Source organism: Patiria miniata, unplaced genomic scaffold, assembly GCF_015706575.1.
Source record: "Patiria miniata isolate m_02_andy unplaced genomic scaffold, ASM1570657v1 HiC_scaffold_5, whole genome shotgun sequence".
NCBI classification, from domain to species: Eukaryota; Metazoa; Echinodermata; class Asteroidea; order Valvatida; family Asterinidae; genus Patiria; species Patiria miniata.
The window spans coordinates 27,185,597-27,203,710 of NW_024037072.1; the positions used below are offsets into that span (position 1 = coordinate 27,185,597).

Below are 18,114 nucleotides of genomic sequence, written 5' to 3' on the forward strand. Positions count from 1 at the left end.
TTTTCAGTAAATGTTCGAAATTTGAGAATGCGCGGAGGTGCGAGTGTCAAGATGTATCGAAGTGCAGTACGTGCATGCCATAACTAAAAAAGAATAATGTCACGAATTTTCATTTTTCTCGAATCACCTAATTGCCAAAACTAACGCATGAATAGGCGAAATAAAAATAAATGTTACCGTCCCGCTTTTGTGAAAAAAAGGAAGCGTGGGTGCACTTTTTAACCTCAAAATGGCCGCCCAACGGTCTATTTTTCAAGACGGCCGTCAGGTTTTTTGTATGGCCGCAATTTCACTCGGGAAAATGAAATACCAGCTTTATACCGGCTAGGATGCAACAGATAAGCCAAAATGATGTCACTGTTGAAAATGTATTATTTATTTCCGGTAAAAAAAAAAGGGAGGCGTACTCCAAAAAAGCTAGGAAGCGGGCGGGGACGCTAAACATTTTTGTCCTTTATAATTTAGCCTTATGTTATATATATACATGTACTTTTGTTTATTACTGAAAAACTACCCTTGGAATACATGCAACAAATAATAATAATTGGGGATGCCGAAGTGTTTGGTGGTCAATTCATGTACACCCAGTGTAATTGTTCTAACGAAAACATTTTTTTTCCTCTCTGAATTGGGAGAAACCATGGAGGAAAATGTGACATGCATGTACAAACAACGAAAGTCCATATGCATTTGAGGTTACATTTTCCAATCCGGCAACCATTCATTATCGTGAAGTGAAATAAACAATGCCCATCCACAGAGGTAATTACATTATCGGCGGTATGGACTGACCATCTGTGTGGCCCCCTAGGGGTCCTTGCTCTATAGTTTATTCTTGGCAAGTATGTTTTAGCAGGATGGATACCCTCAACACAAACCAAACGTGGTCAAGACTGCAAGCGCGATTCATTGAACCTTGGAGCTATAAGATTGAACACGGCATGCAACAGTGAAGAAAGAAATCCTTTTCTCTTTTTGGAATTTCTCTCTTGATGCAAAATGTCAAGTTTATCGGACTCCGACAATCAACCTGTCTCTGATGTCCCCGGACAACAGGTATAATTTAGATTTTTCAATTTAGCGTAAAGTTGCATCCAACTTAGGCATAGCACGTAGGAAGGAAAAGATTAGAACAAACCATTTTACGTTTCCATGCGTAGTTGTGCAAGGAAGGCCACGGGAAACTTCCAATCATTGACACATCTATTTGCATTTGAAACAATGTGAAGTTGTAGTGGCAAATGGGATTTGCGGCTGACTACTACATGTATATGCCTGGGTGCCTAGTACGTGCGGGCTAGTTTGGGTGGACATTTTGTTTATGATCATGAATAGGCCTAGCTAGCTAGCTATGGATAGTTGATAATTTTGACGGCCACATTTCGAACTTTACAATGCAATTGAAAATATAAATGTCTATACATTCGTTTACCCCACTTGCCTCACTGGTCATAGTCATAGCAATAACCAACCCACTCGGCCGTCGCAGCCTCGTAGATGGAACGCAAACACTTTATACATGTACACATTCTTATTAGTCCATGTTACAAGCGCCACCGGGAATACGTCATACATGGACATTTTTTTTCTTATCTAAACCATTACATTTGTAAATGGGTCAATTGATTGTATCTACATGTACATGTATATATACCGAGTTTTATTTAGGGTATACATTGGTAAATCATTCCTTATGTACATGTATATTATTATCAGCCTGAAGATACTCCACCAAGAAGGGGAAGGGGAAGGGGCCGCAGAGGACGGGGCAGAACATCTGCAGGCAACAGAGGAGGAAGAGCAAGAGACAGGGGAACGGGAAGTCGAGGTGTAAGAACTAGAGGAGCTCGGGGGAGAGTCAGACGACGTGGCAGGGGAGCCGCTCTTCAACCTGCTGGGCAAGGCCAACAAGTGGTTGATTTACCGGATCAACGACGACAAAGGTTGAGGGTATGCAAACTTTATAAATTGTGTAAAATATTATACAAAGGTTTTCACAAAATTTGAATTGGATCTATACTCCGCCAATGTAGGCATACATTTATTCATTAGTATCGTACAAAAAAGTGAAAGACAAAGATGTAGCTCCGAGGGCTACATAAGTAAGAAAACCTCACTTGTTATTTTTCAGAAAGCAAATGAAGCCATATCTTTGCTATTCAGCAATAAACCCATTACAAATTACTCACAAATCTGACTATAAACCACTATCGAATGAAACATTTAGTATCTTACAAGACTATTTTTCTGGTCTGTTTTTAAAAAAAATCTCTCTTTTTCTGTCGGTAATTGGCAAGGATGACATTGGACGCCTTAACCTGGAAGAGGCACGGGACCTCCTGTTCCAGGCAGCAGAACGCAATCCAGGAATGCTGCTGGACATCTTGATGGTGCATCCACCCCCGCCGCCTGTACCTGACCAGCCACTGGAGTGGTGCACCTGCACTCACTGCAGGCAAATGCCAACTGATGAGGAATGCGTCTGCTGTGGCATGTCTGCTGAAAATTGCATCGCTAGGCACCCTGTAAGCACTGCTCATACCCATTATACTTAATGTCTAATTTATCATGGAGAAGTAAACAGGCAAAATTAGCAGGCCATTGACTGTTTATATAACATGTTCCCATTATTTTGACTAGCCATATGTCTCTGATGCGAAGACTGGTTAATAATCTTGTTCTTTATTTTTGCTTTTGATTTCAGATGATGGGCCAAATATTGGACCCGATGTCAATTGCGCTGCAAAGGGCCCTTTGGAGGGAAGTGCTAAATCCGGAGCAGCCAGCCAACCAGCAGCCAGGGAGGGAAAACAGAAGTAGCCGGCACACTGCATACCGGTGCTACATCCTGTGGCAATATAACCGCCTAGGGGCCGGTGTGAGGCGTGTCATTCCCAGCTGCGTGGTGCTTCGCATCAGAGCGGCGTACCCAGACCCCCACGGCCAGTACACTGGATTTAGAAGGAATCGTCTAGCCTGAATTTAGTCAAGACACACAGATGGGCAAAATTTGTCCCTAAGGCCAAAAAAAAAATTTCCGGTTTCTGGTATGGAGCTTGCCCAAAAAGTGGTGCAGCGACGCGGCTTTTCTTTTTTTTTACCTGTTTTTTTGTGCTTCAAATGCCGGCTGATGACTGCAAATGGTGCCCGACTAAACTTAGTGCAAATATATGGGAGTCCAGAGAGGCCACATAAAGCTTATTTTGATCATAACCCCATCTAAAAACATGTTAAAATTGTGCTGCAGCAGGATTCCAGTCAAACCAGTGAGTTTGGCGGTTTTGAGACGTCATCATTTATTGGAATTTTTTTTTTTCATTTTGCCGACGCGCATTGCTACAGCGACCCACGCGAATAGCAGAAACCGGAGACTTTTTTGGGGGGCCTAATCCCGACCTGTACAAGTACATGTACTGACATCAGACATCATTGTCAGACATGATCAGCCATGTATGTATCAAACATATATGCATTTTATAAGCAAATTTCGGTGTAGGTAACAGAGAGATTGTACATGTATACATTTAATCACAGAAACAAATCCCTTCATCAATTTTAAGCTTTGTGATGGTCTGTATTTGAGCAAAAAAATAAATTTCTTCGAGAACAACTAGTCCCTTGACCCTCACATTGGGTGTATCATCAGATAAGACGCAAGACATTTACTTTGTTTTTTTTAGGGGGGAGGGCAGGGGTAGGCTTTCACTTTTGAAATCTTTTTGCAAACTTACACGAACCTTTCTCCAAGTTTTATGGAAAGGGCAAGTTGGCAGTTTTTCCTTTGGAACTATTGCGGCAACTTACAATACCTCGGGGATGTAACCTTGTCTATCCGCCCGAAATATACCAAAACATTTTGCATTACTACATCTAATACAAGCTTCCGTTGCAGTACATGCACCTCGTAAGCTTATGCATAATACTTCCAGAGAAAGTTGTCAAACTCGTCAAAAGAATATTGTTCAACCTCACAAAAATTAACCACTTTTGGCAATACAGTAACTCCTAGAGTTTCTACAGCATTGTGGAATTGTTTTTTTTAAGTGGAGGAGATATCTTTAATGTACACGACAGTTGCACGATTGCTTTGTAAAGCGCATGCGTATTTACCATGTTGGTGAATGTGCACATGCTTTGTAAACAGTAAAAACAGCATTTAGGAGGTAAGGGTCATGGACCAGTGAGAGTTCGGCTCTCTTGAATTATGTATGAGGTATGGTAATAGTCCCCACACACACAAAAATATTACTTTATTCAAACTCCCCAAAACTGTCCTTTCCTATTGTACATTATGTATATCCTAGTTACTGTTGTTCGTTTTCTGGGACTCCAAATCTGCTGATGCCGCGTCTCTGCAGAATGGACGCAGTAGTAGGAGGTGCCTTGGGGGCCAGTCTTGGTGCAATGCGGCGTGGATCATCCATCCTCATGACTGGCCGGACGTTCAGGGGTTGATGGTCTTCAAAACGCATCTCCAAGATTGCTGCCATCATACCTGGTATGTAGGCATATGTCTTGTCCACGCGATCCTTCATGGCCACGTAGTCTTTGGAACGTTTGGACCATTTGGCGACATACCTGCATAAAAAAGGAAGTGGATTGGGAATGGGAAAGGGCATCATCATATATGTTGCCCCTACATGTAAAGTTAAATGTAATGGAGTTTGGCCGCCAGAATGCAAGAACCGGTTAAATGCAAGCAAAGTTCCGGGAATAATTTGTTGATACCAATATCTTGTTGGAAAATTACAAAATCACTCCAAGAAAGTTGCCGCTACGAATCACAGTTTATGAAGGGGAAGGAAAGTGGGATTTGTTGTCAGCAACAACACCCCACTCCAAAATGCTCTGCTAACAAAGAGCTTCCAAGACCACACTTTAAGCTGCTAACAAAGGGTTTATATCATGGAGCTGTAAGCTCTAAACACCATTGAACAAGGGCAAACAAATCCAACTGCAGGTTGTTTATAATGGATTAACTCCATGAGTCACAATGTTCACCTTAGTTGGTTTGAACTGTTGCATAGAATGTATGAAACAGAATGTATGTTTATCTTATACCTCCATCTATACAGAGCAAACCCAGTCTGCATTCATATATCCTATATTAAAATTTAAAAACTGTATAATTTTTACATTTTCTTTGAAATGTACCTTAGTGCAAGACTAGATGAACCTTGTGTGGGGGTCGATGTAAGAAGCTGCACTCCTGAGGGTCCTGGCAATTCTGATTGAGTGCTGGAATACAAACAAGAGTATAAAAATGTTGTCGTTCTGCTACTATAGCATGGTTAACAAAAAACACCAGAAATTATGTTTATCTTATAAAATATTCTGACTCCTTGCGTACGTATATATGTTAATGTCATAAAGAAATTTACCTTGTTATTTACCTTGTTCCTTCAAGTTCTTAATAATGACATCATTTTGGCCTATGTATTGCATCTAGCCCATATAAAGCTGGTATGTAATTTTGCGAGTCCAATGGTGGCAAAGAAAAAAGAGGCGGCATCTTGAAAATAACCCAGTCGGCTACTTAAATACGTGAACAAGTGAAATGGTCATCAACCCAGCGTCATAACAACACAGAACACGTCGGCAAATAATTTACAGTTTAAATTATTTCAAAATTAGGTTTTTTTAACGTGAAATGTACGACGACTTTGTCGAGTTTGTGTTTGCCGCCATTTTGTTTAAGAGAGATAGCCATACTACGCATGCATAAGTGTACAGTGGGCCATCAAAACAAGATTGGGGCTAACACAAATCGACAAATTTGTCGTACGTTTCCCGTTCAAAAAACAAATTTTTAAATAATTGTAACTTTATTTTATATGTTGAAGGCAAAGCTTACACAAAATTTGTTGATGACTGTTCACGCTTGTTGACGCCGCGCCAGCTGATGCTTGTTATAAACACGTACTTTAGTAGGACCATGGAGCATATAGCTAGCTCCATGGTAGGACCTATTGAAAAGACTGTTGCATGCAACTTGACGCTACTTCGGTGGTTGTGTACAAAGTCTATGGAAAGTTAACAACATTTTCTAAGTATTTCATATTACTGGAAATGTATATCAGTCCCAGAATCATGTTTTTTTTTTAAACTAGATCAATGCTGTATTTGCAAGAAAAGTCGTTTTGAACTTAAACAACAATTTTTGTCCACAATACAATTATACAATAGGCCTACAAAATGTAAAAAAAATATGAACGCCATCTGACATGTCAGAAGGTGTCCTAAATTCCACAATCCCACCAAAAAACAGTAGGGCCTAGTACTAGTACTGTAGTAGGCATAAGGCGGCATAAGCCTAGTACTATAGGTAGGCCTCGGCCTAGTTAAAAACCTGCGGCATCATCATGGGGGACATGGCATATTTATTTCAAACATTGCAGCAGATGATGGTGGTGGCTATAGTAAAAAACCAAAAAAAAAGCAGATTGAAATTTTACTTACTTTCGTGACTCGTGCGCTTCATAACTGTCCATGAGGAGCGTAGCCAGCGCATTTTTGTCGGCACATTCAAGCCGATCCTGCAGCGCGATCCATCGCCGACTGACCGCGGCCGACAGCTTTACCACCACTTCTGCCCGATGGCGAGACTTGATTGCCGATCGGTTTAGTGCCCGGTACTTCAACCGAGTTGCAATTTCATTCCGTCGCTTCGTTTCAGGGGACAGTATTCTCCGTCCTCCAGAGCCTATCCGACGTTTTCGTGGTGGTTGGCCCTCCTCGTCCATCATGGAGTACGTACGGATAGGTTGTGGTGGGATCGCTCCCCGCTCTCGCAATTGCTGACGTTAAATGTCCGTGCACGTCGCGTGATGAATCGTGCTGGCTTTATTTGATCTGGTTCCGCGATACCCGAGTGAGCAAATTTAGGTGAGTAACGTCCGGAAGCCAGACTAGCTGACTCGCGACCCTGCGCCCGTTCACGGATGCGTGACCCATTCCGAACACAGTGTGAACTAACTAAATTCTGTCGATTGGGGGCAGCATTTAAAAAAAAATAACGTTTTTTTCCAGCGCTGCCCGTCCGATCAGCGCTGGAAAATGATACAAAATTCCAATTTTCAGTAAAACGATAGCACATCTGGAGCAAATATTTTTCTGGATGCTTTGACATATTATGTACTTTCAATCTAGTAATATATTTTGTATTAATTCGTTGTTTTGTTTTTTTACTTTTTGCAAATGATGTATTTTCCCTTTAACCCCTCTGTAATCTTCAATTTCTCTGAAGATCACTTCTGTGTAGATATTGAATAAGCTGGGTGAGAGTACACATCCCTGTCTCACGCCGTTCTTGATTTCAACAGTGGGAGAGAGTGTGTTGCCAATCTGTATTGCTGCTACTTGATCCCAGTACAGGTTTTCAATCAGTCGGACGTCTTTGCCGTCTAAACCGATTGCTTGCAAGCAGTCAATCATTGCTTTATGGTGAACTTTGTCAAATGCTTTTGCATAGTCAATGAAGCATACATGTACCTCAGTGTCTAGTTCTATGTGTCTTTCGCTTATTGATCTCATATTGATCATTGCTTCCCTTGTTCCGCTAGAAGGTCTAAATCCACATTGCTCCTTCCCAACTTCTCTGTTGATCTTGTTTTTAATACGCTCCAAGATGATCCGGAGTAACATTTTGACCACGTGACTCATCAGACTGATGGTTCTGAAGTCTGTGCAATCCATGGCTTTCATTTTCTTCGGGATTGTCACAAAAATTGATTGTCTAAAGTCTTCTGGGATATGGCCCGTATTGTAGATGTTATTACACAGTTCTGTAAGTGTTTCTAGACTTTCTTTCTCAAGTGCTTTTAGCATCTCAGCGGTGATGCTGTCAGGTCCAGGAGCTTTTCCACATCTGAGTTGATTTATGGCATATTTGACCTCCTGTAGGAGGATCGGTGAGCCATCCTCATTATTGATGGTGGGTTTTGGTTCTCTCTCATCACCGAACAGCTCAGTCACATATTCAACCCATCTGCTTGATATTTCTTGTTGGTCAAAGATGATGCTTCCCTCTTTACTTCTTATGCAGCCAGTTCCTTTGTTTGTTGGTTTTGTGTTTGTCAGCTCTTTGATCCTGTCATACATTTCTTTTGTTTGATGCTTTCTATCCAGGGTTTCGATCTCCTTGCATTTCCTTTGCAGCCATGCCTCCTTTCTCTTTCGGCACTCTTTCTGAATCTGTTTGTTAATTGAGTGATATTCCGCTGTGTTTTTCTTCTTTTTCCTTTCGGTCATGAGTTTTAGGATATGATCTGTCATCCATGGTTGCTTGGCCTTTCTTTCCTTTCGGTGAAGAGTTTCCTCGTTGGCATGTTGTATACTTTCTTTTATGTTTTTCCATTGTGCCTCTATCCTGTCTACGTCGCTTTCATGTTGTTCGGTGTCTTCCTTTAGCAGTGTCTCAAATCTGTTCTGCACCTCAACTGCGTATGAATGCCGCATGTCTGGTTGTTGAAGAGTAGATAGATCATATTTCTTTGTGACATAGTTTGGATTTTGTGTTTTCTTCGCTTTCAATGCAATTGTCGCCACTACTGGGTTGTGGTCTGAGTAGATGTCTGCTCCAGGGTATGTCTTTACCTGTTTGAAGCTGTTTTTAAATCTGCCTCTGATCATGATGAAGTCTATCTGGTTCCGGTATTTACTCAGAAAAACGAAATGATGATGTTATATTTTTCTTATTGGGTGTGAGTTGAATTCATTACGTGTTTGCATACAAAATGTGTTCATATGTAGATTTGTGGCGAATAGATTTTTAGCATTGACAAAGGCTGAAACCTTGCATCTAAAGAAAGAGTTGCACGCAGCTGGGCTGGTGTAGTGTGAATTTCGGACAATCAAATACTGATTTACTGGGTAGTATTGCGCATGCGTACGTGAGGAAAGTGAACGTTGAACCAATGAAACGTTAAAAGGCACCGGATTTCATGGGAGTCCAAATTTCATGTGACACTGGAAAAGTGTTTAGGACCAGCTAGCCATGTCTTTATCATCCTTTTAAGACCGACCACGTGACGGGCTCTCGACCAATAGGAATGCGTAAACTGTCTTAGGTATTTATGAATAGTTGATAATAATGATGATGTTGATGAGGGGGGGGGGGGTGGTGGGGATGATGGGAATGATGATGAACAGGTGACGTGCTCCTATCTGCAAACAGGGGGGGGGGGGGAGGACTTTTTTGTAGTTTGAGAAAAGTTCGTTTTGACTTGGACGGATAACGATGATGAGCTTTACATTTTTTGTTTTCCGCAATTTAGTCTTGGCTGAATTCATTAAGTGTATGCAGACAAAATAACCCTGTACATATGTAGAATAAATTTGTAGCATTGACAAATGCTACAACCTTGCATCAGAAGTAATGGTTAAATGACTAACGGAATAACCCTTTACTACTTTATATTACATATGCGTATACTGGTTTAAAAAAAATATTTGTTTTAAAATATTTTATTTGTAAAGTGAGGGTTGTATAGTACAAAGTTCGTGGCCTCTCTGAATGTTTTTATCATAATCTAGTTTTAATACTTTAACAGCTAAAATGCTTCTTTGTTTACCAGGCAGCTCTGTTTCTAATTATTATATAAACTTAAAATGTCAAACTTTAATCTTTTACGCAGAATTGTCGACTAGTTTTGTATAACCAGTGGTTTTTGCAGCTCAAATTGCATGGTACTAAATAGTGAATTTTAAGAGCAATATCGGGACGTTGATGAAAGAAAAACTGAGACGGAGAAAAGAGGCTCAATCGGGATAAAACAAATATATATTGCGACAGGCAAACAAAAAGCCTGGCTACACACCTGGTATTCGTAACTTTTTTTTCATAATCTAGTTTGAATACTAATAGCTAAAAGGGTAAAATTTCAACTAGTAATAAGAGAAGTGTCTGATGTTTCTTTTTATTTTTTTTATTTCAAATACTTAATGGAGAAAACACTAATCTTGTACACACAGTTTTCGATTTGTGTTTTGCAGTGGTTTTTTGTAGAACAAATTAAAGAGTGCTAAATAGTGGGTAAAAGACGCACACAAGCTTAAAAAAAATCTCATATTTAAGATCTTACCTTGGGTTTAGTTCATGAATGATTAACGTATTGATGAACAAATGACGCCTCCATAGGAAAGAAAACGAAAGAAAATAAGAACATACGGTTTGGTATCAGTTTTGTATTTACTTAGAAAAACAAAATGATGACGTTATATTTTTCTTATTGGGAGTTGGTTAAATTCATTAAGTGTTTGCATACAAACTGTGTACAAAATGTACTGTACATTTGTGGTGAAAAGATTTTTAGCATTGACAAAGGCTAAAACCTTGAGTCTGAAGAAAGAGTTACATGACTTATGGAATAACATTTTGCTATGTTATATTGAATATGTATATTTGTTTTACGCAACGTATAGTGATTATATGATGACAATAATTAGAAAGTTGAATTTAGTCGCTGAGAATCTCTTTATCATTAGTACGTTTCAGTACTTTCATAAGGAAAAGTGAGTAGTAATGCATGTAGTGAGAAAGGTGTCTAATGACTCAGTGTACAATGACTCTGCTTTTAGTTATTTCAAGTACTTGTCTTAATGAGGTTTACATTAATGTTTTACTCATTATTGTCAAACGTACTTTTGTAAAGGCAATATTTTTATAGTTCAAATTTAATGGTGCAAAGTAGTGGGTTAGATGAAAACAAAATAGCTTAAAGAAAGACGTATAAGTATGTTGCCTCGTAAATGTCTAGAGGATGTGGTGCTTGTTTTTATTTTTAAAAAAAATACGCTTCAGCTGGATTGCAGGTCGCACGCATAAGGAAGTAATAGTGGGGAATAGTCACGATTGTTAAGTTTGTTAAATTAAACTATGACGATAAATATCCTAGGCCAATTTCCCTAAATTTCGTCATATTTCAAATTTGTGTCACTAATCTTCAGTCATTAAATGGAATAATAGACGAATTGAATTGAACAGAACTCAACGATTTCTTATTGCTCTTCTTGTTAAAGTTATGTGCATTATAATGATACATAATTATTGATTTAAGAAATGTGAAAACCACTTTGTCCGCCTGGTGGCTCAGCTTGCCCAGCCCGCGTGATTCAGCCCGCGAATCGGCCCACTATTTGTTGGATGTTACCCGGAATCACATTTTTATCCTGGACAGTTTCAAAATAGAAAATGACTCAAATGTTTGGACCCCAGTTGTGTATATTTCCAATGGGGCCGCTTACGCTTTCGCCTCACGGCCCTTATTTTCATAAATTATCATTCTCGGTTGAACAGGTCTATTGTGAGATACAAACGTGGACGTACTTACGTTCGTGGTGGGTGAAGCTTAGGGGCGGAGCAAGCAAATCAGAGCTTTTCATTGGCTTGGACCAAACGACTGTTTTCGTGTATGTGCAAAACGCATGAACACTAGTAATGCTCTCGTTTACTCGTTTATCCGACCATCTGAACTGTGAACCCATTTCCTGTTAGAAACAACAACCTATGAAGAAATACATACACCACTCAGTGCATGTGGTTTTGAAAGTAAAAGGATTGAGGATGTACGATACAATGACGTTGTGGTACTTCCCCGCAAGAATTTTTGCGAAACAGAAATTCAGGGGCTAAACGGGAACTGAAATGTGAATAGTAAGTCCATTAATGTGCCTGTCTACACCGTATAGGCGCACATTCAGACGGATTCACCAATATGGCGCAGTTCGTAGTGAGTTTTATGCGGCAGCGTAGAACCTGTTCTGGTTCTCTGGGAATATTTTGGTTAGGCATGGCTCTACTTTGTAGCCTGTCCGTGTGTCTTGCTGCGACAGAAGACGAAAATGCTTGCAAAATCTGCTACTGCTATAAGACACAAGTGAATTGCATTGGGAGAAATCTGTCATCTGTTCCATCAGGGATACCACACGGCACAAAGGGGCTGTAAGTTGAAGTTCGTTTTCTGCGGTTTGGGCTTTGCACAAAGGTTTTCGGGAAAAAAATCCAAACTGGGCCACCACTCATATTCCTTAATATGACATGAGAGGTACCGAAAGTTGTAAATCTGATGAAGAAACACTGTTTAAGGAGTGCAAAAAATATTTGATAATACTTTAAATTGTTCTGTCATGGTCCATAGACTTTGTGCAAGAGCTGTGAGTGGTGGCCCAGTATGGATTTTTTTTCCAGGTTTTCCAATCATTCATGTACTTTTTCAGTTATTTAATTTTTTTAACAAAACGTTTGTCCACGGATCATATTTAAGGTAGGCCTACGTGATACTAGTAAAACCGTGTCGTCGCACAAACACAAAATCAGAATAATCCCATGTCTCCGAAGTAGCCAAGTAGAAGGCAGGGCAAGACTACATACTCTTGAAATTATAAAGCATGCTCTTTTAACATTGGAAGCGGAAGATGTTTAAATAAAAGTTATTGTAAGTGCCAGTTATCATAGTTATTAGATTTATAGTGGTCCGGTGTGTTTTTTTAATATGTGAATTGTCTTCGTTTGCTGAAATATCACTTACCTTTATCAACTTGAGGACACGTCGTTAGAAAGTCATGTTTTGTCCGACGAGTCCCCTACATTTACAAGCGCGGCGCTCGATAGCACACACACACACACTTACTCACTCAGCTAAAAGTAGCTTATGAAATTGGCTTTCCAGTTATTATTATTTTTGGTGCAACATGTAATTTTTTTTATAATATGAAATATCTTTTGGGGTTGGATTCCGCTATTTTTGACTCGCCCTGTATGAATTCGGACGGTATGCGCCCAGCAAATGCACATACATTACGTTTCCATATAGAGGGCCCATGATAACCCGGCTAGCCGGCTGTATCGCTCATGAAGCACAAAATGTTATAAGAGTGGGGGTAGAGTTCGCAGCATGCGTGATCAATGCACACTTCTTGTTTTTCTAATCCCCGCCCCTAATAACCTTGGATCATTCAAAATACGCAGTGGATGGGGCAGGAACCAGTCTAGGTCTCCCGAACGCAGCACATATCGTCAATGGTCATGATTATTCAGCTAGTCGATGTTTATTCATCAGAAAATAACAATGACGTGACCCTATTGGTATCACTCAGTCAGGCATGCCATTAAAGCATTTCAATGAACGGCCCTCTTCGTGCTGCCACAGTGGCCTAGTGGATAGTGGAATGAACTATGTATTGCCAGATCTGTGGTTCGAGCCCACGCCCGTTTAAAGGATTTATTTTTGTTGGTTGGGATAGGTTTATTTTATTTAAAGGGAAAACAAGAACCAAGCGTCTTCCATCCACACAGCGTGTATCTATGCTAGGGCGCGTGTTGTGATTGGTTGAAATACAATGTATGCTACAGAAAAACAAATGCGCCTCCCGAACTCTCCTTTGTTTTCTGGCCATTGAAGGGATACTTGTGCACGGAGCGCATAGTCAACTCGGGTGGTACCGTGAAGGTACGCGGCGCGCGGCGCGGCGGCGCAGGCGGACTATAAAACCTGATCAATTACCGAATTGATTTCAAGTCTATCACTTTGATCCTTTATTGTGATCCTAAATTCTGAAACGGTGTTGTTCTTTAAAAGTTTATAACTAGAAAAGTTAATGAGCGACTTAAATGATTCTTTTACAAAATGAAGTAAAGCTTACTACTCGGGCATTCACATCCTAGATCTTGAACGCGATATATGTAAAACGTCTTAACAACAATATGGGATGTCATGTTGAATACTTTTATTTTAATCACGATGTATAACAACTTTGAAACAATCCGAAGGACCAAAACTTTAATAAATTGACATGTTTATGAGTGACATGTTTTGCTTCCGTTGCGCAGTGCTTATGATTAGCAGGTTCACAATATTTTCAGTATAGTTAGCCAGCGGTGCAATAGGTAATAAGCGACATGTTGAGCTTCCGCTAAAAGGGGTACCGCAGTGCTTTTGATTAACGGTTGACCAACATTAATAAATGTAATTAGCCTACGGTACAATAGGTAATACATGCATCCTTTGGGATATGGTTTTCCTTTGCATGACCGGACATCATGTATGTCTTGATTATATTTCAGAATGCTCGGACAAAATAGATTGACGAACATAAAGAAGGACGACTTCAAGAACCTCACCGAACTTCGGTACTTGTAAGTATCAAATGAATTTCCCGATGCAAAACCTCATTTTCGGGATTACACCAGATTGTTTTATCTCAAAATGGGACGCATTCAAGTCCATCACAAATCAGACCCAATCAGCTCACGAACTGTTCACTTTAGCTTTAACCCTTTCCTTACCATGGGCGATTTTTGTCGACAAGAAGAACCCTCCTGCTGGTTCCCATGGGCGACTTTAGTCGACCAGGAAACCACACACAGAACACCCTCAACACAGATATATTTACTACTTTTCAGAAAGGCGACATGTTGATATGTTTGGCCGCCCATTGTATAATGTTTATGCACTTTGATATTTGTCACTGATGTGTGGTTTAGATGTGACTGGACTTTGTAATAATGAAGACTTGAACTACATCCCTGAAAACGTACATCATTAATATCTAATTGGGACCATTAGTTTTTTAGTGTTCAACTTTGTATTCACTATTGACCCATTCACCATTAATGGGAAACTTTGGGGGGGGTGCAACTGCTGGCACGTACAGCTTTGATAATGGGTTTTGGACAAAATAAGTTAAGCTTACAATTTAATTCACAATTACTGCAACCACAGACTTGATTTCGAGTAGGCAATTCAGGGGCGGATCCCACTGATGTTCAAGGGGAATCGAGCTACGGGAGCAGTAAAGGTGTAACGTTTTTTTCTGAAGGACTTTCCTTTTTTCTGGCCCAAAGGGGTCCCCTCTTGCGTAAATCCGGGGTTGTTTTTTTTAGGGGGGGGGGTGTTGGATCGGCACAACCAGGCTATTCAATAACAAAACTTTCAGAAAAACGTGAAACAAATGCTAATTTTATTATAAAATCAGTGTATTTTAACAAACTGTAATATATTTTGACATGGTTTACCAAACTGAAAAATTCCAGTCTGAAAAAGTCTTTTGCAGTAGCTTACTCAGTATTGTTGTTTTTACAAGACAATTCATCCACACAGTAGATAGTCTGAATAAGTTGCTCAATCAAGTTAAATGTTCAGGATGACATTTAATAACTTTTAAGGTGATTGCAAAACATCCCTTAGGCTGTAGGCCGTCAAAAGTAAAATAGCCTAACCCCTTGAATATTGCTATTCACAAAGCCTATATACATGTCCTTGAAAATAACTTCTTCTGTTTGTTTGATAGGCGCTTGGATGACAATCAGATATCTTATATACAAGGTGCATCGTTCCTTACTCTTAACAACCTTCAAACCTTGTAAGTAGCTGTTCTCATTACATTCTGTATTTTATTTCCATTCTTCCTTAATAAGTAAATCGTAGCTATACCCACTAGACCCATAACAAACACCCCAAAACACATAAAGACCCACAAATAAATCCTACTTTATCATCATGGACATTAATTACTCTGACGAATGACTTTCATCACGTTCATAAATTTGGCCTAGAAAATAGTCATGTTGAACAAAGGGATTTCCTTTAACGACTAGAGAGTAAAGATTAGACACTCGATGATATTCTTATGCAATAAATATGAAATGTTAAAAATCATTGTCATTGAAGGTGCTACTATAACGGTAGGTGCATTAGAGCACATGCACGCGTGCAGGATCCACTGCATGATGGATAAACGCGAATACATATTCTTTTCTGGAATAGGTTTTTCGATACTGATACACTTTCGGTATAGAATGAAAGCTTGAACAATTAAAGTTAAGACTTGAAAGCGGATTTCCCCCCCCCAACATTGTAAACACCCCAATTTTTCGAATGGAAGAGACACACAAACGGCCATTCGCACTTGGCGATGCCCCCCCCCCCTTCGCCCTCCTCTGCAGGCTTGATGTTGTTATAGTTTGATATGCGAAACCCGCCGCAGCGATAACCAGCCGCCGAGAGAGGGCGCTCTGACTACCAACCAAAAGCATCTGACAACGTCTGGGCCAACTCCTAAAGTCCCCCGCCCCCCCCCCCCCCGAATAATGGGGGTAACTACACGACTTCTTTACAGGCGCGGTTCTAGAGCCAATATTTAGGGGGGCTAGCCAGGTGGATCCAGAATTTTTTTCCTGGGTGGTGTGCTGAAATGTAGACCGGTTATTTTCTCCGGACACTAAGGCCTCTGAAAATCAATACGTGGGGGGAGGGGGGGGGGGGCTCGTGCCATATTTTCAATGGGGAGCGTTGATAAAATCCTCCAGTCAGGCACACATATTGACTGCTGCGCCCGAATATACTCGGGATAGCTTTACACCCCGGCAGGTGCTATGCCCGAGTATACTCGGGATAGCAGTAAACGTTGTGCTGCCCTCTGTTGAACAACATCAATTGTTTAGGGGGAGACCGTTCCCATGTACGTCATACTCTTACATTTTTGCTAGTGCATTGGTTTCTTAAAGCCCCCTTAAAGCCCCCCTAGCCCCCCCCCCCCCCCCCCCCCCCGTAGAACCGCCACTGACTTCTTCAGGCAATTACTGGTAATTTACAGTCCCACACATACTGCACACAACAAAAAATCTGACCAGTGAAGTTGCACCAACTTCTTGTTGCATTTTCACATTACTGGAAGAAATTTGAGAGTTTGCTTCGGAACTACTATGATTTTTTTGAATGCGCGCCGAGCTGAAAATATTAGGCCAAAAAGGTCGTGGGGTATATTAAAGACATAGTCCATCATTTGTAATTTGTGCATTTTGTTTGGAGCAACAAAAGTGTTCAAAATCTAATAAAGGATACTGAACAACTTACCTGATGAAGTTTCAGCTCAGCTTCAGCTGTATTTTCCGAGAAAAAACAGCATTCTAGGATCTCAATTTCAAATCAAATGTTGCTAAATCGTGCTTTGAATTGTTTTGAATTGCAGCTTTACGCAATGTCGCGCACTGATCCGACGAATTATAGCAACTGCGCGCGCCTGTGCGTCGTGTCAATGTTGCGCGCGCTGCGCCGAATAACAAAACGAACTACTAATTTAAATTTTCCTACGGTGCTTTTTAAGACGCACCGTTGGAAATGCCTTCTTTCGTTGATTTCTTTAAAATGAGAGCATGCCAGAAAGAATAATTTCACAGGGAGTTTAGTCCCCTTAATATCTTTCAACCAGTATGTTTTTCAACAATAATTACGCCAGTTACTTTTTTGGATAGCTGCAATGATGGACTCGAGCTGTACGTAACTAGAGCGCTAACTCCTCTTTTTTGCACGCATAGACACTTTGAAGCCGTCCTGGGTGCAGACATTTTGAATTCATGTGCGTGTTTGTAGAATATAATGAAATTAAATGGATTGAATTTTGAAAGTGTACTCTAAATGCAACGCGCAAGTAGAACGTACGCAAACAGTGTACGAATGGGTTGCCATAGATACATGTGGGCCTAGTGCACAAGTACCCCTTCATTGTTGAAAATGAGAAGGAGCAATGTACAGATGGTGTAAACATGCAGTGTTCTTCAAACGCTTGTGGTTAATTAAAGCTATATTCCATCATTTTCAGCTATCCAAAAAGTAACTGACAGAATTATTTTTTAAAACACACTTGGTTGAAAGATAGTAAGGGGACTAAACTCCCTGTGAAATTATTCTTTCTGGCAAGCTGTCATTTTGAAGAAATCAACGACAGTTGGAAATATCCGTTAACGTTTTCAGCATCTCGTGTCGTGTTTTGCTCGTGATTTGTTCTCAAAAATGTCTTAAAAGCTTCGTAATAATTATGCGCAGGACCTACTCAAGACGTGCGCGATGTTCGCAAACTCTTCGTAAATCCCCAAACAGACCGTCGGTCCAGGAGCGGCGGAACCGGGGGGGGGGGGGGGCTGGGGGGCGTTTGCCCCCCAGATTTTCCCAAGTGCCCCTTTTGCGGCTATAAATGTGCCCCCTCGAGATAAATAAAAAATGCCCTTAAAGTATCTTAGTATTTCTTAGAAGTAACCATTTCCCAATAATGGTAGAGATATGTTTGATATAAACGAGGAATATGAAAACCAAGTCCCAAAACCCATACAAGACGCCC

General features: G+C 40.4%; 2 protein-coding genes across 2 annotated transcripts; one reads left to right on the forward strand and one right to left on the reverse strand.

The window, feature by feature from the left end:
- Positions 1-1,684: 1,684 nt before the first annotated feature.
- On the forward strand, positions 1,685-3,105 carry LOC119741332 (P2X purinoceptor 7-like). The gene is made up of 2 exons (XM_038217083.1): positions 1,685-2,552; positions 2,705-3,105. The coding sequence occupies exons 1-2, from the start codon at positions 2,139-2,141 to the stop codon at positions 2,978-2,980; spliced, it is 690 nt and encodes a 229-aa protein (XP_038073011.1). The 5' UTR covers positions 1,685-2,138; the 3' UTR covers positions 2,981-3,105.
- A 157-nt stretch (positions 3,106-3,262) lies between these two features.
- LOC119741628 lies at positions 3,263-7,205 on the reverse strand. The gene is made up of 3 exons (XM_038217455.1): positions 6,460-7,205; positions 5,155-5,238; positions 3,263-4,578 (listed from the first exon to the last, which is right to left on the reverse strand). Exons 1-3 carry the CDS (start codon positions 6,744-6,746, stop codon positions 4,305-4,307), a joined length of 645 nt encoding a protein of 214 aa, XP_038073383.1. The 5' UTR covers positions 6,747-7,205; the 3' UTR covers positions 3,263-4,304.
- Between the last annotated feature and the right edge of the window lie 10,909 nt (positions 7,206-18,114).

Coding starts and splice junctions, on each gene's coding strand:
- LOC119741332 (XM_038217083.1), top strand. CDS start 2,139: ATGAAGCCATATCTTTGCTATTCAGCAATAAACCCATTACAAATTACT. Junction 2,553..2,704: donor CTGCTCATACCCATTATACT/TAATGTCTAATT, acceptor TTTTGATTTCAG/ATGATGGGCCAAATATTGGA.
- LOC119741628 (XM_038217455.1), bottom strand. CDS start 6,746: ATGATGGACGAGGAGGGCCAACCACCACGAAAACGTCGGATAGGCTCT. Junction 5,239..6,459: donor GAAGCGCACGAGTCACGAAA/GTAAGTAAAATT, acceptor TTTGTATTCCAG/CACTCAATCAGAATTGCCAG. Junction 4,579..5,154: donor TCATCTAGTCTTGCACTAAG/GTACATTTCAAA, acceptor TTTTTTATGCAG/GTATGTCGCCAAATGGTCCA.